General features: G+C 43.5%; 1 protein-coding gene across 1 annotated transcript; it reads left to right on the top strand.

Annotated features, from left to right (window-relative positions):
• Nucleotides 1–6,876: 6,876 nt before the first annotated feature.
• On the top strand, nucleotides 6,877–19,649 carry AP1S1 (adaptor related protein complex 1 subunit sigma 1). Its single transcript, XM_075206514.1, has 5 exons — nucleotides 6,877–7,036; nucleotides 12,845–13,023; nucleotides 16,167–16,275; nucleotides 17,531–17,668; nucleotides 18,893–19,649. The coding sequence occupies exons 1-5, from the start codon at nucleotides 7,034–7,036 to the stop codon at nucleotides 18,938–18,940; spliced, it is 477 nt and encodes a 158-aa protein (XP_075062615.1). The 5' UTR covers nucleotides 6,877–7,033; the 3' UTR covers nucleotides 18,941–19,649.
• The last annotated feature ends 3,204 nt before the right edge of the window (nucleotides 19,650–22,853 follow it).

Below are 22,853 nucleotides of genomic sequence, written 5' to 3'. Positions count from 1 at the left end.
CTCAGTGTTTTTGGGGTGTCCTCCCTAATTGTGCATTAATATTTCTGGCTGTCAAAAGTCATATCTGTCAGCAGTATCTACTCAATAATTTTTAGCACTCCTCAGTGTTTTTGGGGTGTCCTCCCTAATTGTGCATTAATATTTCTGGCTGTCAAAAGTCATATCTGTCAGCAGTATCTACTCAATAATTTGTAGCACTCCTCAGTGTTTTTGGGGTGTCCTCCCTAATTGTGCATTAATATTTCTGGCTGTCAAAAGTCATATCTGTCAGCAGTATCTACTCAATAATTTTTAGCACTCCTCAGTGTTTTTGGGGTGTCCTCCCTAATTGTGCATTAATATTTCTGGCTGTCAAAAGTCATATCTGTCAGCAGTATCTACTCAATAATTTTTAGCACTCCTCAGTGTTTTTGGGGTGTCCTCCCTAATTGTGCATTAATATTTCTGGCTGTCAAAAGTCATATCTGTCAGCAGTATCTACTCAATAATTTGTAGCACTCCTCAGTGTTTTTGGGGTGTCCTCCCTAATTGTGCATTAATATTTCTGGCTGTCAAAAGTCATATCTGTCAGCAGTATCTACTCAATAATTTTTAGCACTCCTCAGTGTTTTTGGGGTGTCCTCCCTAATTGTGCATTAATATTTCTGGCTGTCAAAAGTCATATCTGTCAGCAGTATCTACTCAATAATTTGTAGCACTCCTCAGTGTTTTTGGGGTGTCCTCCCTAATTGTGCATTAATATTTCTGGCTGTCAAAAGTCATATCTGTCAGCAGTATCTACTCAATAATTTTTAGCACTCCTCAGTGTTTTTGGGGTGTCCTCCCTAATTGTGCATTAATATTTCTGGCTGTCAAAAGTCATATCTGTCAGCAGTATCTACTCAATAATTTGTAGCACTCCTCAGTGTTTTTGGGGTGTCCTCCCTAATTGTGCATTAATATTTCTGGCTGTCAAAAGTCATATCTGTCAGCAGTATCTACTCAATAATTTTTAGCACTCCTCAGTGTTTTTGGGGTGTCCTCCCTAATTGTGCATTAATATTTCTGGCTGTCAAAAGTCATATCTGTCAGCAGTATCTACTCAATAATTTGTAGCACTCCTCAGTGTTTTTGGGGTGTCCTCCCTAATTGTGCATTAATATTTCTGGCTGTCAAAAGTCATATCTGTCAGCAGTATCTACTCAATAATTTGTAGCACTCCTCAGTGTTTTTGGGGTGTCCTCCCTAATTGTGCATTAATATTTCTGGCTGTCAAAAGTCATATCTGTCAGCAGTATCTACTCAATAATTTTTAGCACTCCTCAGTGTTTTTGGGGTGTCCTCCCTAATTGTGCATTAATATTTCTGGCTGTCAAAAGTCATATCTGTCAGCAGTATCTACTCAATAATTTTTAGCACTCCTCAGTGGTTTGCGCTCAGAATGGATTCAAAGCAGTCCACATATGATCTAAATGAGCAACCAGGTTCTGTCACCAGTCCTGATGTTAGTGTTCCCAGTACGTCATCTGGCCAAGGCGATGTCAAACAACAGAGTGTTTTCAAATTAGTGCAAAAAACAAAAACCAAAAAAAAATTTACTGTATTGAAGCGAAAAAGAAGTGTAACTGAGCAAAAGTTAAGTGACGATAAAAAAAAAATTGCAAGCATGCCATTCTACACACGCAGTGGCAAAGAGAGAATGAGGCCTTCACCTTTGGCTATTAGTGGCAGATCCCAAAAAGTTACCCAGGCTACAATTGGTGCACAACTACTGTTACGCGTCAAAGCTGAGCTGCAAGATACCAGTGAGGCATTACAGGAGAATATTTGCTCTGATTCACAAATGACAACAATCCCTGTGGAGAGTCCATCCAACAGTGGGATGTCTAATCGTGAGCATTCTGCTGATGTGTGCCTTAATAGCCCGAGTGTAGCCGGTGATACCCAAATTGAGGATGCCACTTTGGAATTAGAAGAGGATGAGGGGGAGATTTGTGTAGGCGACGAGGGCGCTAATGAGGATGTTGATGAGGATGAGGTTGTTTGTGTAAGTCCTGCACCAGTGGCAGCAGTTCTGGCACGTGACAAGAAAAAGGCCATTGTCATGCCTGGGCATAAAACAAAAAAATCCACTTCTTATGTGTGGAATTATTTCTACCCAAATCCAGACAACAATTGTATAGCCATTTGTAGTGTATGTGAAGCCACAGTCAGTCGAGGGAGGGACCTTAACCATCTTGGAACCTCGTCTATGTTACGCCATTTAACGAGAGTTCATGGCAAAGTGTTGGGAAAAGCTGAAAGTTCTTCCCAAAAGAATACAAGCACTCCCTCATCAGCTAAGACCCTCCGCTCACCGACATACCGACGGCTACAAAATACACCCACCACACCATCCTCATCAATATCCTCAGTAGCGCTCGGAGTTAGCCCGGCATCCCACTTAAGGCTGGATGACTCCGGCACTATTATTGATTCCTCTGAAGAAAGCGTTAGTCCTGCTGCTGCTGTTGCTGCTGCTGGGGGTGAATCGTCATCCCAGAGGCAGGTGAATAAAATGAGCAGTCCTACATTTCAGCAATTAACTGTGAAACAATCATTTGCGAGGGGAAGCAAATATGACAGCAGTCACCCAGTCGCCAAGCGAATCACAGACGCCATGGCTGCAATGTTAGTGTTAGATCTGCGTCCAATCTCCACAATAAACGCAGCTGGTTTTTCACAGTTAATTGAGGTTTTGTGTCCGCGTTACAGAATTCCATCGCGACACCATTTCTCCCGTAAAGCTATTCCACAACTATACCAAAAAGTGTGTAAAAATGTAGAGATTGCGCTGAAAAATGCCATTCTGCCCACTGTTCACTTAACCACAGATATGTGGACAAGTGGAAGTGGCCAAACCAAAGACTATATGACTGTGACAGCCCACTGGGTTGGTCATTCACCTTCACCAGCAGGAACAGCAGCAGCATGTACACCACTACGTAACATTTGTCACAGGCAGGCCACTCTTTGTATCACCGGCTTCACTAACAGGCATACGGCTGACAATTTGTTACGCAAACTGAGAGATGTGATTGATGCATGGCTTATACCACTCGGACTCTCCCCAGGGTATGTCATTTCAGATAACGCCAACAATATAGTGCGAGCATTACAGCTGGGTGATTTCCAACATATTCCCTGTTTTGCTCACACCATCAACTTGGTGGTGCAGAGCTTCCTACGAAATAACCGTGAGGTGCAGGAGATGCTTTCGGTGGCCCGTAAAATTTCAGGCCATTTCAGGCATTCAGCCACAGCATGTAGGAGATTACAGCAGCTCCAAGAGCAGTTTAACTTGCCCTGCCACCAACTTAAGCAAGAGGTGGTAACTCGGTGGAATTCCACCCTGTACATGCTTCAGAGGATGGAGGAACAGCGCAAAGCCATCCAAGCATATTGCACAAGTCATGACATTGGGAAAGGAGGGGGGATGTATTTCACTCTTGCACAGTGGGGAATCCTTTCAGTGCTGTGCAAGGTGCTGAAACCATTTGAAGTTGTGACATGTGAGGTCAGTGCAGACTCTGCTAGTTTGAGCCAAGTCATTCCTTTAATTAGACTATTGGAAAAGCAGCTTGAGAAAATGAAGGAGGAGCTGAAAGCAAGCAATTCAGCAAAGTATGTTGGCCTTGTCGATCAAGTACTTAATTCGCTTCACAATGATCCTCGAGTTATTAAGATCTTGAACTCGGATCAGTACGTTTTGGCCACTGTGCTTGATCCAAGGTTTAAAACCTACATTGAGTCTTTACTTGTAAATGAGCGAGATGTGAACTTTTGCAAGGAGCTATTGCTCAGCAAGTTGGCCGCTGAACTGGGCCTCGGCTTGACGACGTGTCCTCCTTCACTTTCTCAAGCTGTTGCTCGTAAAAAATTAAATTTCCAAAAAAGAAGCAGGGAAGACACAGGGGGCAGACGAGAACAATTTAACATCTGGGCTGGTTTGAAGGATTTTTCAAAAAAAAGTGTCACTTTGCCCATAAGTCCATCCAATATGAGTATAAACATGCAAAGGATGGTGGAGGATTACTTTCAAGAGGTAGTTGATATGGAAATGTCAGACAGTCCCTTTCCTTACTGGGAAGAAAAGCAAGCCATTTGGAAACCCATGTACAAACTTGCTTTGCAATACCTAAGCTGCCCACCCTCCAGTGTGTACTCTGAACGAGTGTTCAGCACAGCAGGGAACTTAGTCAGTGATCGCCGTAGAAGGTTACTTCCCAAAAATGTGGAGAAAATGATGTTTATAAAAATGAACTACATCTTCCACGAGGAAGGCCTTCACCATCCAAGACATCCAAGCACTGACTGTTCTCTAATGGCGGATTCAAGCGGCGATGAATTGATAGTCTGTGATGATGACGTACACACTGATGAGGGTGAGGATGAAGCTGAAGATGATGCCGATAACATCTTTTTAAAACTTTCTATGTAAGTGTAGGGTGCAATCTACCCCCAAAGAGGAAAGGGACTTGTGGCATTTCCATATCACATACCATCTTGAAAGGCTGCTGTTAGGGCAATTTATCCTTAAGGGTAGGGTGTCATAGACAGAGTGACCCTAAACTGGCTTTGTCCATTTTTCATAATATTGTACAGTCTATAATGGCTGAATTTTTTAGTATTTTATACAAGTGGAGGGGGGCCTAGAGAGACAGAAACCAAACTGGCTTTCTCCATGTCAATTAATATTGTACAGTCTATAATGGCTGAATTTTTTGCTATTTTATACAAGTGGAGGGGGGCCTTGAGAGACAGAAAGCAAACTGGCTTTTTCCATTTCTTTACATATTTAACTATAAGTGTAGGGTGTAATATACATTCAAAGACGATGGCTGCATTGCCAATATGCATAGATGGAGAGGAAGACAATCTGTTTTGTGTGTAGAATAGGCCTACCAACGAAGAATTAAACTGTTTTTTTGGATGATTTATTACCTCAACAATTAGATTACTTGTCTCTAAAACAGTTGGAGCACTAAATTGGGTTAATTTAGGCCCAAAAACATGGATTTTCCCAAAAAATAGCAAAACAAAACCAAACAAAACCAAAACCAAAACCAAAACACGCAATGGCGGTTTTGCAAAACCAAAACCAAAACCAAAACACGACGGTAATCCAGATCCAAAACCGAATCCAAAACCAAAACACGGGGGTCAGTGACCATCTCTACTTGAGACTCACAAATTCGCGTGTCAGGTGCCTCAGACAGACATGAGGTGACCCAGACTAGGAAGACCAACGAGTAGAAATCTACTGACCGCGGATGTTGGGGTTCAATGTGCTGGGAAACCTCCGTTGTCTGTCTTGTAGCCTGCTGGACAGCGAATCTCGGTGGGACCTCCAAGTTGTTAGATCTATAATTCTGACCCAAGTCAGCCTGTGGTGTCAAGTATATCTGGAAGCGCTTCAATCAGCTGGAGAGAATTGACACAGACCAAGTTCTGTATGCAAGGAATATTCTCTAGTTTATTGATACAAAGATACAGGTTTTTATAGGCTACTGAATAAATGAATCCTACGTCATATGCATACAATAGTTTATACCACTAGTTTATGAGAAGCGCTACTGATTAACTTTCTCACGTATTCTTGAGGTGTTTACTTTTCTCCCCCTTCTAAGGACAGATGAGCCTATTATTTCTTATCTCAAGGGGAGTTGGAGATATGCTATGTGTAACACCATGGATACAGCTCCCATACTACCAGCTGGATATGAAGCTCATTATTGTTTTCATAACTGGTTACATTCTTCAGGTGTTCCCTATTAGTTCAACTTCAAGGCCATAGGCTCACATATTGCAAAACTGCAAGTTAACAGAAAAATGAATAATCTCTTCTAGCAAATAATATTTCTATACAAGTTACAATAAAATGGCTGAACAAAGGCCTTATGAGGCCTTAACAAAAAATCATATTTAACACCAACATTTGAGAATACTTTTCAGAGACACTTTGATGTTGATACATCATAGTTGCCATCCTTTCCAGGTTGGTCTCCGGGAGTCTCGGGGGGGAGGGAGTGGAACTTGGAGAAACGCGTCATTTTGTCCCGTCCCCATGACGTAATTTTACCACAGTGGGCGGGTCAAAATTATGCGATTCTCCGAGATTTTGAGCCTCATGGAGGCTCAAAATCTGTTCATTACACTAGGAAATGGGCAGATGCGGGAGAATTGCCAGCTCTCCCGGGAGACCTACCTGGAATTCTGGAGTCTCCCAGACATTCCGAGAGAGTTGGCAAGTATGTAAAACACATTGCTACAATCCCCATCATGTCATCTCTACTGGATTGGAGTAAAGTTTTGCATTTTAAATAATTACATTCATTAAATATGGTGAGAACTGCCTGTTACGTGAAGAAAACGAGGGATTATTGTTTCCAGTTGGTTAATACTGAAAAATAGGGACAACAATTTACAGGGACAATTTTTAGAAACTTGGGACCAACCCTTAGGAACACTCAGCAAGTGTGTAAATGTACCTCAGTGTCGGTAATAAGAGAATCAAAACGATTAGGCGAGTAAAAAAGAAAAAAAAAAAAAAAAAAAAGAATTTCTTCCCACCAACAAAATGGCATCTTTCTTTCCTGGTCAACTTCTTATGGGGAATTTATCTAGAACGCGTCCGCACTCCGGCGACACAAACCGAGCAACGAGACCCCGCCCATTCCGAGACAGGGGGTGAGGTGCTACCATAGAAACTACAGTATCATAGCCCCACCCCGGCTGTGGACAAGGATCGACAGGAAACGATTGGACCGCGCGTGTTTCCGTAGCTCACCTTGTTGGTACGGCTGGAGGGAAAGAAAAAAAAAAAAAAAGGAAAGGGGGCTGATCCCGCGCATGCGCCGTTGGACCTCCCTCCCCCTATCCCTCTCCCTCCCTACGGGGTGAGGCCGGGGGAGGAGGCACCAGGTCCGGACACTGAGCCACGAGAGGCCGGGGACCGAGGCCTGAGCGCGGGTCGTAACAAGGGGTCGAGGCGGTCCACAGAGCAGGCAGCAGGATGGTAAGAGACAGCGGATAAAGCTGCAGGGACCTGTCTGTATGGTCAGTGTATGGGTGCATAGTGTGCCCAGATGGCATATGTCCAGACAGGTGGGGGAGTGACTCTATACCCTCATTACACGTCATCAGCACGGACTCTGAGATATATATATATATATATATATATATATATATATATATATATATATATAATAATTATTATTATTATTATTATTATTATTATATACACACTACCAGTTTTTCTACATTTACATTATGCATCCACCTGAGTCAGATGAAGTAATGCAGACTTGGGTAATATACCCAGTTCTTGGCAGTGTTGGAAAGTAGTCTATGCACAGTTTCCCCCCCCCCTGTTGATATAAATAGATGTTCATGTGCAGCATACTATAGGACCTGGGGGTAGGACTGGTATGAAATTTAATTTTATGACTGCACATATCTTTTAAAGCAGGGCCTGGCCAACCTGTGGCTCGCCAGGTGTGGGTGGAACTACAAGTCCCAGCATGCCCTGTCAAGTTGTCGACAGGCTATCTACTGGCAAAGCATGATGGGTCTTGTAGTCTCACAACATCTGTTGAGTCACAGGTTGGCCAGGCCTGCTTTAAAGGTTTCTAGATCTCATTGACTGGCTCCTGAGTTTTACATTAACTTGTTCACAAGGTGTTCTAGATGGACTGCCTTGGTGGAACATAAATACATTTATTGTCTGTGATTCATTTACTTCAGTAAGAAAAATTTTCTCCTAGTTGAGATGTTTTTTTTTATTTATAATATTTGAATGCACGTTCTATATTCTATAGTCTATAGTCTATATGTGTTGTGTTGGATTTTTAGAAAGAGTTGTCACTCTTATTCATGTGTCCCCGATAGTCCAACTATTTCATAAGTAGCCTGTCAGGTGTTTCAATGAATATTACTTTCACATTGGGTAATCTGTCTTTACTTCATTTACTTCCTGTATTTGCAATTTATTTTTACAGCTTTTGTAAAGTCTTAGTCTTTGGGTAACTTGTAGAATGTTTTGAATGATTGGGCGACTACATGCTGTGGATGGAGACATTGTCATTATCATCAACATTTATTTATATAGCGCTTTACAATTGGGAACAGTAATAAAACAATACTGGGTAATACAGACAGAGAGGTAAGAGGGCACGGCTCGCAAGCTTACAATCTGTGGGACAATGGTTTGTTACACAAGGGTAAGTGCTACATTATATTGAATATTTGTCCAGCTAGAATGCAAAGGTTACAAAGTATTGAGTGGGCTTTATGCTCCGTCACACAACTATGTTGGTGAGAGGGCTGATTTGTGTTAGCTGTGTAGAGGGTGATAATAGGGTAACCTAGGGAGATTGAGAGGGTGGTAGAGGAATATTATAAACTTGTCTGAAGAGATGGGTTTTCAGAGAACACTTGAAGGTTTAAAGACTAGAGGACAGTCTTGTGGTGGGAGGGAATTCCACAAAGTGGGTGCAACCCGAAAAAGTCCTCTAACCGAGAATGGGAGGAAGTGATGAGAGTACAAGAGACGCAGAACGGAGATGTCGAGTTGGGAGATATTTTGAGACCAGTGAGGAAATGTATGTCGGTGCAATTTAGTTGATGACCTTGTATGTTAGAAGAATTTTATATTGGATTTGTTGAAAAACGGGCAACCAGAGAAACGATTTGCAAGGAGAATCAATCTAGCCGCTGCATGCTAAATAGATTGTAGGGGCTCGAGTCTGATTTTGGGGAGATCAGTAAGGAGGGAATTACAGTATTCAATGCAGGAGATGAGTGCATGAATTAAAGTTTTTGCAGTGTCTTGTGTGAGATATGTACATATTCTGGAAATGTTTTTTAGATGTATGCAACATGATGTAAATATAGAGTTGATGTGGGGGACAAAAGATAGTTGCGAGTCAAGGATTACACCTAGGCAGTGAGCTTGCGGGGTGGGATTTATGGTCATGTTGTAAACAGAAATAGAAATGTCAGGCAGGAAGCTTCTATTCGTGGGTAGGAATATTATTAATTCTGTTTTTGAAAGATTGAGTTTTTAGTTGGCGAGAAGACATCCGAGAATGAAATGGCAGAAAGACAGTCAGTAACTCGAGACAAAAAATTTGGTGAGAGATCTGGAGAAGATAGAAAGATTTGTGTATCATCCGTATAGAGATGATACTGAAATCCAAGGGAGCTTATTAGTTTTCCAAGAGAAGTGGTGTAGATAGAGAATAGCAGAGGACCTAGGACTGAGCCTTGTGGTACTCCAACTGATAAAGGAAGCGAAGCAGAGGTGGATCCAGAGAAATTAACACTGAAAGAACGATTAGATAGGTAGGATGAGAACCAGGATAGTTCAGTGCCTTCAAGACCTAGGGATTGTAGTGTTTGTATGAGGAGAGAGTGGTCAACAGTGTCAAATGCAGCAGAGAGATCCAGGATAATTAGAAGAGTAATGGCCTTCAGTTTTTGCTGTGATCAAATCATTGACAACCTTAGTCAACGCAGTCTTTGTGGAGTGTTTAGAGCAAAAGCCTGCCTGAAGGGATCCAACAGGTTGTTTGAGGAAAGAAGCATGTGAGGCAAGTGTAGGCAAGTCTTTCTAGAAGCTTGGGGGGGCATGGGAGCTGAGAGATGGGACAGAGTTTGGGTCACAATTTTGTTTTGTTTTTTTTAGAATAGGTGTAATCACTGCATGCTTATATAATGACAAAATCCATCCTGCTTAGCAGAGGACCTAGGACTGAGTCTTGTGATACTTCAACTGATAAAGGAAGCGGAGTGGAGGTTGTTCTAGAGAAATTAACACGGAAAGAGTGATTAGATAGTGATCCTGGAGGATGCATCTTCCACCAGTAGATAAATGCTACAGCATGGAGTGAAGATAAACACTTAGTGGCGATTAGCTTTGACTTTGCCTTCTAAGGGAATGACTGCACCCAAACTATGCCTCACTTATTATCTAGTTCTTTAGGTTGGCACTACACACTCCCCTGTTTGTTGAAAACATGGTAAAGGATGATTCATCTTTGCATGCCCTCTGCTCGGTAGTCCATTGTCTGTGTTCTTTACAATGCTGAACTTGCAGATGTGCATTGCCCAGTGTGATGTACGGGTTTCCGCACTGCAACCTGACTATAACCTGCTCTGTGTAGTTTTCCTCAGGCAGTTTTTGATGAAACTGGCTGCTCGCGCCAAAGGTTGACATTTAGAGACAGATTCAGTTCTCTGCGAGAATATTTACAGCCGCACACTATTACCATTAGTACAGTAATAGCTGTGCATTATCACCGTTACTACGGTAATTTTAACACAGATGTATGGTCGCGGCTCAGAGAGCTGGGAGCAAAAATTAGTGTTGACATTACCGTAGTAATGGTAATCATGCGCAGCCATTACTGTAGTAATGGTAATAATGCGCGACCCGCGTTGTAAAGAAAAACGCAGGGAATTGAAGCTGCCCCTTGTAGTCCATATGTCTGCATTAATTTGCCTGTTTTTGCCTTGCCCGCCATATTAATACACTGATATCGCTAACCTGGCGTATACGCATCCACCCAATGTTGCCACATCTTTTTGGAAAGTTTTGCTTGCCATATGCTTGGTCTCTCTCATTTACACATGTGTTTGTTTCCAGCTCTCTGTTATTTAGTTGGTCCACTACTTGGTTATTTATTTTTTCAGTTGTATCGGTAGATATCTTTGACAATGATATGTTACGAGTTGCAGTTAACACGTATAATAATGTTGCCCAGTATTTGTGTTCTATATGTAAAGCAGGCTGGAGTTTTGCATGCAAACAACATTGTATTTGCACCCCCTATTGCAGCATGGTTTTTCCAGGTGCTAATTTGCACTCCATAGGTGGATTTTCCATATATGGAATTTCTGAGTGCTGTTTAAAACATATAGGGGGGAATTCAATTCCCCCCGAAGTAGCGCCGTGAAAACTATCACCGTTATTATGGTAAATTTTACCCGACTTTCTGCTCACAGCTCCACGATGTTGAAACTACTGTAATAACGGTATTTAAGTGCACTATTGCCGTAATAACTGGAATAGTGCGCAAGCCGCGTTACTTTTTACAGTAACGCGGCCAGTTGAATTCCCCCATAGATAGGCATTGTGTCAGCCAAGGTAATAACGGTGTCAGGAGTTACAGCGCTGGGATATTCGAATGATATTATATTGTCTGGCTGGTGGAAGTGACTTTACACTCAGCTGCTTAATGCTGTGCTCATTGGGTCCTCCTTTGTGGATGCCTAATTTCATCACTGTTACACATAGAGCTTCCATGTGGTCTCTGGGGTGTGATATGTTTTGTGCAGATGCTTTCAGACTGGATATTATAAAATACTAAAATACAAAAGAGCAGGCTTGGCCAACCTGCGACTCTCCAGGTGTTGAGAAACTACAAGCCCCAGCATGCTTTGTCCGTAGATAGACAGCTGATAGCTGGCAAGGCAAGCTGGGATTTGTAGTTTCACAGCACATGGAGAGCCACTGGTTGGCCATGCCTGCAATAGAGGCTGTGCCTCTTGTCAGAAGTTATGGAATGGCTGGCATGTAATGGGCTAATCCATGCATTCGTTATCCTGTCCTTGAATATACTGGTTTTAGCAGAATGTCTCTATGTGAAAATTGCACTTAATGGTAGTCCTCTCTCTAAGATTGAGAGGGCTTATTCACATATGTGTTGGGAAAGCCAATGCTCCATCTATATGTATTTTATTATCTTTTATTACTAAGGCGCCGAAAAAGATCAGCAGCGCCCTACGTGATGTTTACAGCAGTATACAATAAACAGACAGCAATGGTCCATAACACTTTACATAATATATAGAAGAAACAAAATAATGCAAATACCAGACATCTACTAATTAATGAATAATACCTTGAAGATTAAGTTATTTACAGGACTGTGAGGGAGAGTGAAGATAATGTCCAATGTGAAGTAGGCTTGAGATCATGAACACGAGGAAAGAAGGCTTTGATCCTGAGAGCTTACATTCTACAGGGAAGGGGAGGACTCAAAAAGGGTGGCACCATCAAGGGGAGTGTAGGTGATAGCCGAGACAAAGTTTCCGACCGATCCACGACAGTGAGTACGAAATTACAATCATTGCTCACGACAACATGGCTGTAAAAAGTCGCTAACGGGATGGCCGCTCTTCCCTTTATCATCTAAAACAAGGCTAGTGTGTATGCAGTCCATGGACCGAGAGATCGGACCATCGATCGCATGTAAAATCGATCGCCATAAAAAGTTGGTGGAAAATTCTGTAGTGTCTACCCAGCTTTAGGAGGGGGGCTGATAGACTTGATTAAATGGCACACTTGGAGAGTAGAGGCTAACCTGATGGGGTGTGGGAGATCATTCCACTGGTGGAGGGGGGGGTGTTTTAGTGGTGCATTGTATTGTACAAGTATCTTGTTTAAATGCACATGGATTAGGTCGTGTTATTAAACGTTTCATGCTGTATTTATCATGCAGCTATCAGGTGATTGTGCCTGAAATCAGCAGATCAGTGTGTTCTTCTTTCCCAGGGGCTTCCGCTGAGCGATCCTAGGCTTTCTCCATTTAATTATTGCATTGGATATTAGATTAGAATTGTCCTTGGTTAAGTTTTCACACATGTGCCATTTATATTGTGTTCCCCACATTCTTGCATCTTCATTTATTAGTGGGATATATGTAGTAGATTTGTTGTCTTTAATTTTGTTTAGAGTAGAGGGGGCTGCAGTACTTTTGGTTAGCCGCTAGGGGTAGCTCCTCTTGCATTAATGGAATCTTTTTGTGCCCTCTCCCCACAGATGCGCTTTATGCTGCTGTTCAGTCGGCAGGGGAAGCTCCGCTTGCAGAAGTGGTACGTCGCCACGTCGGAGCGGGAAAAGAAGAAGCTGGTGCGAGACCTAATGCAGACCGTGCTCTGCCGTAAACCCAAGATGTGCAGCTTCCTGGAGTGGAAGGACCTCAAAGTGGTCTACAAAAGGTGAGACCCTTCTCCACCCTCAACAACACGTCTGCAAAATGAAATGATCCGATACTTCTCCTTATCACACCCTCGCTCTGTGTCCAAAGAGCCCAAGGTCCACAGTCAGTGGAAAGTCTTATCCATGACCTATAACACAGATATACGTACATGCAAATCATGATAACTCACCGTGTCTTCTGGTACTAAATACGTGTTGCAAAGGGACTCAGTACCACAGGGTACTTTACATAGCACAGGACATTTAGTCCTGTGCAGATGCCACTGTTTGCCGAGGGAGCACATAACAGATAACTGTAATTTTTGGTTGGGTATGTACCCTCCTTTCTAAAGCTTGGGGTGACCGTTTGCGGTTTTGTGATCTAAGAATGTAAAACTGGGGGGGTTGTGGCTTCCACAAAAATGGAGACGTCGTTATTTGTATGTGGGCACTTTCCTGTAGCTGGACCCCAGTTGGTGAGGAGTGCTGTGATTCCTCGAGCCAGAAGGGCAACCAGTTGTGCAGCTTTGTAAATAGCTCCTTTCTTTTCATGATTCTCCTTTGCACCTATTAGTTGTAGAATCTATTTTGCAGAAAGACTTGAAGATTCATTTATGACAATTCTGCAGTGCAAATGCTTTATATTATTATTATTCTTTATATAGTGCTGTACAAAGGATAGGTAGTCATTTATTCATACAAGCTAAAGTCCCTAACACAGGCACACACTAGGGTCTATTTTGTTAGTATGTTGTTGGACTGTGGGAGGAAACCCACACTGGGAGAACACACTAAGTGCATTCAGATAGGGCCCTGGTTGGAATCAAACCAATGACCCCATTGCTGTGAGGCAGCAATGCTAACAACTGTGCCTCCATGTTGCCCAATTTTGAGGAAATCTGCAAGGGTATGAGTGCCTGCGAGTGTGCAGAACTTTCCTATGGGAGGAGTAATAATGACAGGACCTGATGTCCCCTCGCCCTCAGGGCACATGTAATAATGACAGGACCTGATGTCCCCTCGCCCTCAGGGCACATGTAATAATGACAGGACCTGATGTCCCCTCGCTCTCAGGGCACATGTAATAATGACAGGACCTGATGTCCCCTCGCTCTCCGGACACGTGTAATAACGACGGGACCTGATGTCCCCTCGCTCTCGGGACACGTGTAATAACGACAGACCTGATGTCCCCTCGCTCTCAGGACACATGTAATAACGACGGAACCTGATGTCCCCTCGCTCTCAGGACACGTGTAATAACGACGGAACCTGATGTCCCCTCCCTCTCCGGACACGTGTAATAACGACGGGACCTGATGTCCCCTCGCTCTCGGGACACGTGTAATAACGACGGGACCTGATGTCCCCTCGCTCTCGGGACACGTGTAATAACGACAGGACCTGATGTCCCCTCGCTCTCGGGACACATGTAATAATGACAGGACCTGATGTCCCCTCGCTCTCAGGGCACATGTAATAATGACAGGACCTGATGTCCCCTCGCTCTCAGGACACATGTAATAATGACAGGACCTGATGTCCCCTCGCTCTCAGGACACGTGTAATAACGACGGGACCTGATGTCCCCTCGCTCTCGGGACACGTGTAATAACGACGGGACCTGATGTCCCCTCGCTCTCGGGACACGTGTAATAACGACGGGACCTGATGTCCCCTCGCTCTCGGGACACGTGTAATAACGACAGGACCTGATGTCCCCTCGCTCTCAGGGCACATGTAATAATGACAGGACCTGATGTCCCCTCGCTCTCAGGACACGTGTAATAACGACGGGACCTGATGTCCCCTCGCTCTCAGGACATTGTCTGCATAGCGATACTAAAATCTGACTAATTTACATTTGTTTAACTGACTTAATGTCTTTGCCATCGCAGGAATGGTTTGATATTGTATGCGGTTTTTATATATTACTGCTGTAACAACCACACACTGAAACAAAACTACCTTTAAAGTCGGAATTCTTCTCTTAGTTCACTAAAGGCAGAGTGGCCCTTTACGTTCTGTGGAAGTTCCATCCGTATCACTTATGCACACCTTGCACTACTACGCATTTAGTGATCTCCACCAGGGTCAGCCTTGTACGTACCCAGAGCAATGCTGCGACATAATACGCCATTACCTCATTTTGCTAATGTAATAATTAAGTGCAACTAATTTACCATATGTGGAATTCTTTTTAACTGTGACTCGCACCCATACACACTTCGCCTGCCCAGTTCGATAAATAAATAAATAAATGGAGAGGTTTTGTTGGTTTCTTGCTGAGAGGAGTGTTCTCATTGTCCCTTTAAATGCAGCACTTAGTTGCTTTTATCCCAGCACCTAGTATTGAATGGATTCTCTGAACCCATGTCACAGGAGCACTCATACCGGCCGTCTGCAGCGATGTCTGACTGTATGAGAGCTAGTATAAAATGACTTTGTAGGGTCTAACCCAGTGTTGGCTAACCTGTGACACTCCAGGTGTTGTGAAACTACAATTCCCAGCATACCCTTCCAGCAATAAGCTGCTATATATTGGCAAAGCATGCTGGGACTTGTAGTTTCACAACACCTGGAGTGACACAGGTTAGCCAACACTGGTCTAACCTATGGAAGAAATAAGAGAATTCCAATAAAAATTTAGTTTGGGTGAAATTCGATGAGCTATGTTAAAAAATAAAATGGTGCATACTTGTCATCTCCGGCGTGTAGAACTGCATAATATACATGAAATAACTGGAGTGTTAGCGTAAGTAAGTTTGTCCATCATTCTCTCTGCCACTCCCCTACAGCAGGTGGCCGTGTTAGGTGGGAGGAGCCTCTGTAACTAAACTAACAGACAATGACTGACAGACTTAAATTTGCATTAATGCAGTGCGTGGATTGGTTGATTCACACACATGACCAGTGATGTCACACTTAGGCTCAGCTCTTTATTCTACCAATGTGGGATGAGTTGTCTGTAATAAAGTGAGAGGAATATACTGTTCAGCGTTACCCATCCTATCTGTAATGTTCCCTTCAGAAAATGCCAACAATGGGTTTTAGTGGTCCTCCACATGAGGCACCAGTGTAACGTGGACGGGACACACAGGCCGTCCCATAGAGATTCTGTCCCATTTCTGTTCTGTAATTCCAAGTTCTTTCTCCCTCCAAGATATGCCAGTCTGTATTTCTGTTGTGCGGTTGAAGATCAAGACAATGAGCTACTGACCCTGGAGCTAATTCACCGATATGTGGAGCTGCTGGACAAATATTTTGGCAGCGTAAGTAGTAATCCTGCGCCCCCCTCCTGTCCCCGTTTACCTTGATAACTGCGCCAAGTTGCCTTAGTCCATGTTCTGCTAATTAGGTTTAACAGAGATCACGGGCTGTGTATAATCCTCCCAGTTAGGAGTCTTAAGTAGTTTATCACGTGTAGGGTTCAGTCTCTCTGCTACTGTGTCCTTTCCTTGTGTATTTACTCTACCTGCATTTATCTGCCACCATGGTAATGCTGATTTATCTTGTCCCCCTCCCCACGCACTCTCCATGCAGTAAATGGACCTCTACCATTGCTGGCTGCCCAGCAACAGACATGATTGTCTTCTCTGTTGCTGTGCTGTTGTCTCATGTACTAGTGGTTGCTCTGCTGCCTGCCTATGTCATTGTCTGTCGTCTTCCTTGCCCCATCTTGGTTACCCTTCTTCCACGTTACGTCTTTGTGTCTCCCTTGCGCACGACTGTCACCAGTGTCCATTGTTTTCCCTTCTGTAACTCGCCTCTGACTGTCTATTTTACTGTCTTCCTCGGTGTGTGTCTCTCGCTTGTCATTCCATTGCTGCCTGTCTGTAGCTTTGTGGGTTACTGTGCCCCTTTCATCTTGTTTTCTTGCAGCCTGCTTATACTTTCTGGATTCGTCTACATTTTGCTTACTCACCCAGTCATTTGTCTGAAGTTTAGTTTACGCCTGCCTCCTACTTTTTTTTTTTTTATTATATCTATTGCTTGTTCATTCATTCGTTATCTGCTGTAGCTTTATTCCTCCCCGCTTTCACTGTTTCACTTTGTGCATATGTTATTTGAAGCACACGGTAGCTTTGGTCACTCATCCTTGTCCGTGCAAATATTTTGCTACATGTGTACTATCTGTCTGTGATTTGTGTACTTTTGTTCACTGTGTGTTGTTACATTGCACCATCGGTTTGTTTTTGTTCTTGTTTGTCTGTCTCATTCGGTCAGTGCAACCAAACATCTCCCTGTATTATTGCTGGCTTTGCTTTATGCATGTGCGCACCGATAACTTGTGATTATTTGGTCATTAGAACAGGATCGTTACCCGGTTTTTTAGATGAATTAGATATAATCAGTAAGGACATCTTTCAGCTTTTATCTCTAGTGCTTTGTTATAGCGTAAAGAGCGCTGATTATTTCTGCATATTTGTGGCTCCGATAGCAAGCGTTGTGCTTCAACCGTTTTGAGAGCAGTGTAAAATCTCAGTGTGTTATAAATACTTATAATCTGTCCCTCTCTTCCAACAGGTGTGTGAGCTGGATATAATATTTAACTTTGAGAAGGCGTATTTCATCCTTGACGAGTTCCTGATGGGGGGTGAAATTCAGGACACGTCTAAGAAGAGCGTCCTGAAAGCGATCGAGCAATCCGACATGTTACAGGAGGTGAGTCGTCTCCTCTCGCAACTTTCTCTTGTCTTCCCTCGCAGCCCTCTCTCTTTACGCCCTCTCTGTCTCCGTTTGACTCGCTCTCAGCTGTTTTTAGTTTTTCTTTTTTTTTCCCTTTGTGTCTTTCTTGCTCTCCCTAACCCCCCCCCCCCCCCCCCCCCTTTCTCTGCAGTGGATGAATCACACATCTCTTGTCCTGTCACAGCTCAGTGACTCCCACCCACTCACTTTCATAGCAACAAATTTCTACACTGAAGGTAGTGGGAAGAGGGGAGGGGGGAGTGTGTGGTGGGGAGATTACGTCCGTGTAAGCAAAGGGGGTGTAATTGGAGGGTGTGGGGGGGCAATGCATAAGCCATGGGTGCGGGCAGCAGATCGGACGTGTGCTGTTCGGAGAAATGAAGGAAGTGTTTGAATGAGATGATGAATGGGTGTTAAATGGAAAGAGCAGCTTGGAATGTTAATGATCCAACAAAACTGAGGGGAGGGGGGAGGGGTATTGTTTCAGCAGCATGGTGGCAAATTAGGGCAATAATGGAGATGTATGGGCTGTGATAAGTGGCTGTAAATGATGGATAGAGAAGGGAGATGTTATTAATGATTAGGGGGCACAAGGGAGAGGAAAGGAATTCAGAGTTAAATGCTGATTATTAGGTGTAGCGGTACAAAATGTTCCTGGGTGATTGAAGTAAGACAGGTGTATTGATGATTAAGCAGGGAATGTTGGTTGATCGGGGGGGGGGGGGGGGGGGGGTGATTAGGTTAATAGGGGGGCACAAGCAGCATTTTTTTTTTTTATTTATCAAGTAAAAATGTGAGGCAATTAGGTTTTTTTGTTTTGTTTTTTAACAATATCTAGACAGGGTACAGAGAGGGGAGTGATTTGGAGATAAAGGAAGCTATAAGGCTTTGGAGAGCTGATATTTCAGCTCGGGGGGTGGAAGGCATTTTGGACACTGGGGGTGAGTTACGGGATAAAGTATATAATACGTGTGCCCCATGGGGGTTATTAGCCTTAGTTTAAAGTAGAAGACTATTCTATTGTGTATATATGTGCAGAATGAAATATATACGGAAGGCGGTGGTCCTGAAACAGACGTGAAGAGTCTCTGGTTTAAAGACTGATGATGAGTGTAGAAGAATTTGGGTGGGGGGCAGAAGGAGCCATGCCGCAGCGTGTATATCTCTCCTGTCTGACCCATGCGCTCTCTCTCTCTGCAGGAGGATGAGTCACCGCGTAGCGTTCTAGAAGAGATGGGACTGGCCTGATCTACGGAGACATCCCCCCCCCCCCCCCCATTTTTCTCTACCCCCTCCAATCACTTTTACATGCCCCCCCCCCCCCCCCACCTGTAATCACTGCTCGTCTACCTAACCAGCACACACACACTGACCACTGCATAGGTATGTGTACACGTGTGACACTGTGTAGCCGCTTGTGGTAAGCTCTCTACATGACCGAAAAACGAAAGCGTAAAAAGGGACCAATTGCACCTTCTGACATGCACACCCGTACGTGTGTTTTAGATACGATTCCGTGGAGATACTTTTTACATAATCATGTTTTGTACACATTCGATTGCATAGGCCATGGGCTATTGCACACTACCCCCTCTGCCTGATTTGCACACTTGGTGATGGGCACCTATCTGTATGTTTCTGCACTCTCTAGTCTACCTGAAACCAACTCTTCCCCCCCCCCCCTGTCCCCAGACTCTGTGTCTCCCCCTTCCCTCTCCCTGCAGAGTTATGGTGGTCCGAGAGTCGCCTCTTCCACCGCGGATCAAGTTTCCCGTCAGCGTCCATTACCAGGGCCTCTACCCCGCACAAACTTCTGGAATAAACATGAGTGCTGCTATACTACCTTCAGCGCTGGTTTCTGTTAGTACATGTGACCACTACACGTGTGTTGTGTAATAGCGTGTTTGTGTCTACAGAGCTTGGCGTTAATAAAGGTTGACATGTTTGTGTAAAGCTGGCCCTGCCCCAGACTGACCTGTATGTGTGTGAGCAGATCTGTGATTTCAGTACTATGATCTGTCTGGCATTGTTTAAAGTGCACCTTCAATATTGATCATTAGGATCTCCGCAGATCCTACGGAAATGACATCTGCATAGATAAAACCTGATCGTACATAAAAGTGGACCTCTAGTATGATTACAGTTGGACAAAACCAGTGTTCGTGGGAAAGCAGCCAATCCGTTTACTAAAATCTTTGACCTTACTGAGGTACTGGTGGAAGCAGCCATTGTGTAGTGTTTTTTGATTGGTTGCATTCTCGTGACTGTTGGTTCAGCCATAGAATGACCTCCTTTGGTGTTTGTAGATGGTAGATACCCTATGAGAACAGGAATGCTCTGCAATCCTTCCCGCCCTACAGAGTAGGCACCTGGATGATCGTTCCCTACTGTTCATATTACCCTATGCAGGATAAGCTGCTTGTTACCTGTTTATACGAGCAAATCTGTCTACCTCTGGACTGTAGTTATCCAAGTTCGTCATTCCTTGTGCGCTATCTCTAGTTTCTACTGAATCACTGGGCTACTTTCTTGTCCAGCCTATGAATGGTTGCCTCCACGGTTATTTTAATCCTCCATGAAAACAATGTATACTTATATAGAAAACTGAAGGAGTGTATAGTGATCCAACTTTTTACAGAATAAATTTAATTTCATGATGAAAGTGTAAAGTCTTTACCCTTCTGACCCTCCCCTTCGTCACTTTGTGTTGTGCACAGTGCAGAGTATGTGCGAGGACTCCCTTATCTGAGTAGATCAAAAGCGATCCCCAAGTGCGAGCTAACTGCTGTGCAAGGTTAATAGAGAGACACAGTGGAACTGCACATAGAGCACCGAATCAGATAAACAGCCAAGATTTTATTGTAATACAAAGCAGGATGCTCACATGGGGGTATAAAACACATTGACACACTTCTTATTTATTGGCGGTGTCTCTTTAAGAAAGGGAAGGCAGCTGTAGCCGTGGTCTTTGGAATACAAATCATGACATTGAGCAGAAAATGTGGTTTATTTATTTATTTGGTGACTCATTTGGATAATAGCAGGGGTAGAGAGGAGCCGGCTGAATAAAATATGCTGTATGATGATAACAAGCCATTTGCTCATAGACGCTTAAGATTACACAGGCCGTGCTTCCTTACATCTAAGCTGCTAAAGGAGAGTCTTCGTGGAGCGCTTATCTGGAAAGGCAAAGGTTGTATTTTTTTCCCCCTTATTGAAATTAAGGAGCATCACCCACATCACAGCATTATAAAAATAAAATAGGAGAAAAAAAAAGAAAAAACTAAACTTTTGACATAAATCTTCTGTGTTAATTAAGTGCATCTCTAGACGTTTTGCCTTTTCTTGAACTACTTGCATGGTTTTCCCAAACAGAAAGCAATATGACCAACAGATAAACTGGCCACTGGCAAATAGCATGTAGCAGTAATGAAATACTTGGCACAGAAGTGACCACCCAGTGATTAACGTACCTAAGTTTTTCCTGAAATGGGAATGTCTGAAACCTACAGCCAAAAAATATCAATCCTTGTTTTAAAAAAAATAAATAAATTTATTCAGGGTTATAAAAATAATAATAGAGACAAGCTAATAAACAAATGAGTTATAACGAGATGATTGTGGGTGCAAATAGTGAGAATGTTATGTCACTGCCTAGCTGTGCAGCATTAAAGTCCCATTAGAGGGAGGGTGGGCTTCAGGAGATGGGGCGGCTGCAGAAGGAGATATTCAGGGTGGGGGGGGGGGTCGAGGGGGGAGTACAGAAAGGGAATAGACCCAGTTTATCCTAATTTAGATGGTATCTTGTAGGAAGGGATAGTAATTAGGGGGGAGATAAGCAGGTCGGAAAAGGCCAAAGGTTTATTGATCTTTATAGAGAGGGTCATTTTGTATTATGATATAGAGCACAAGGTTTTGCGAAATGAGGGAGAGGATTTATTGCCAGAGCACGTTGTTATATTTAATCTTCAACTCCTGCCTATAAGGACAGATAATCGACAGGAGAGGCTATTGCAGGAGATGGCATTGCTGATGGTGTAGAAGGCTGTGACCTGTCCACTTGTGTGTGGGTATGTTAGCGAGGACAGGGCAGCCTGGTGATGTAAGCAGGTTACTGAAAGCAATAGACTAAAACGGTGGTTCCCAAACTGCGCCTTGCCTAGGCTGTGTGGCAATCTCACAGGGGTGTCTTGGCCAGGGTCAGTGGTAAGCAAAGCAGGGGGCCCACTTAGTAATTATTTTGGCTTAGAGGTGCCGTGAAAAAAATTATGGAGACCCTAAGGGTGCCTTGAACTGAAAAAGTTTGGGATCCACTGGACGAAGTAGGGCAGTATGGAACTATTGCAGGAAATGTATACAGAGCTCATGCATCCAATAATAGGTTAATTGGCTGCTATCAAAAATTGACCCTAGTATCTCGCTCTCGATTGCTCGCTTCAATGGGGCAGGCACTGATGTGAATGAGTTTTCTGTACAGCGCTGCGGAATTAGTGGCGCTATATAAATAAATGATGATGATGTTTCTCCTACCTGTACCTGTACACCAGAGTGTTGGAATTGGGTAGCTAGGTGCACTTTAATTTACTTTTTGTCTTCTTCTTTTCTTAGTTCGAATATATAAATGTGGGTGTTGTAGGTAGACACACTGCGGCATGATAAATGTCATGCTGTAGACAGTGGTCCTGTGCTGTCAGTGATCCTGACGTTTGTTCCTGACCCCCCCACCCCACCCCGTGAGCACACTAATGAAAGCTGAATGCAGAGGTCTTCAGCTATTTCCACATTTTTTAAAGGTCAGTCATGTGATGTCATCTGGTCTCCTTGCTGCAAGGCAGGTCTGGGTCGATTCACAGGAGACTTCTATTAGGACTACCATCCAAGTCAACCCCCATAGAGAAGTGCTGAACTGCATTGCCATTTTAATTGAATCTTCTAACTAGGAAGTTAAATTAAACATGGGACCAGATGCTCTTGTCACATTACAACAGCTCTAAGAGATTAATAGCTATTTCAAGAGAACCCATTGCCTCTGAGCAGGTCCTCTTTTGTTAAGTACTCGCTTTAAATAGCCTGTAACGAAAAGAAAAATCTCACCCAGTGGATGTGTACAGGCCGATTTCAAATCAATAAACCAGAGAAAAGAGTCTTGAAATGTTGATGT

Source organism: Mixophyes fleayi, chromosome 4 (assembly GCF_038048845.1).
Source record: "Mixophyes fleayi isolate aMixFle1 chromosome 4, aMixFle1.hap1, whole genome shotgun sequence".
Lineage (NCBI taxonomy): Eukaryota > Metazoa > Chordata > Amphibia > Anura > Limnodynastidae > Mixophyes > Mixophyes fleayi.
This window is presented reverse-complemented; position numbering and strand designations above follow the sequence as displayed.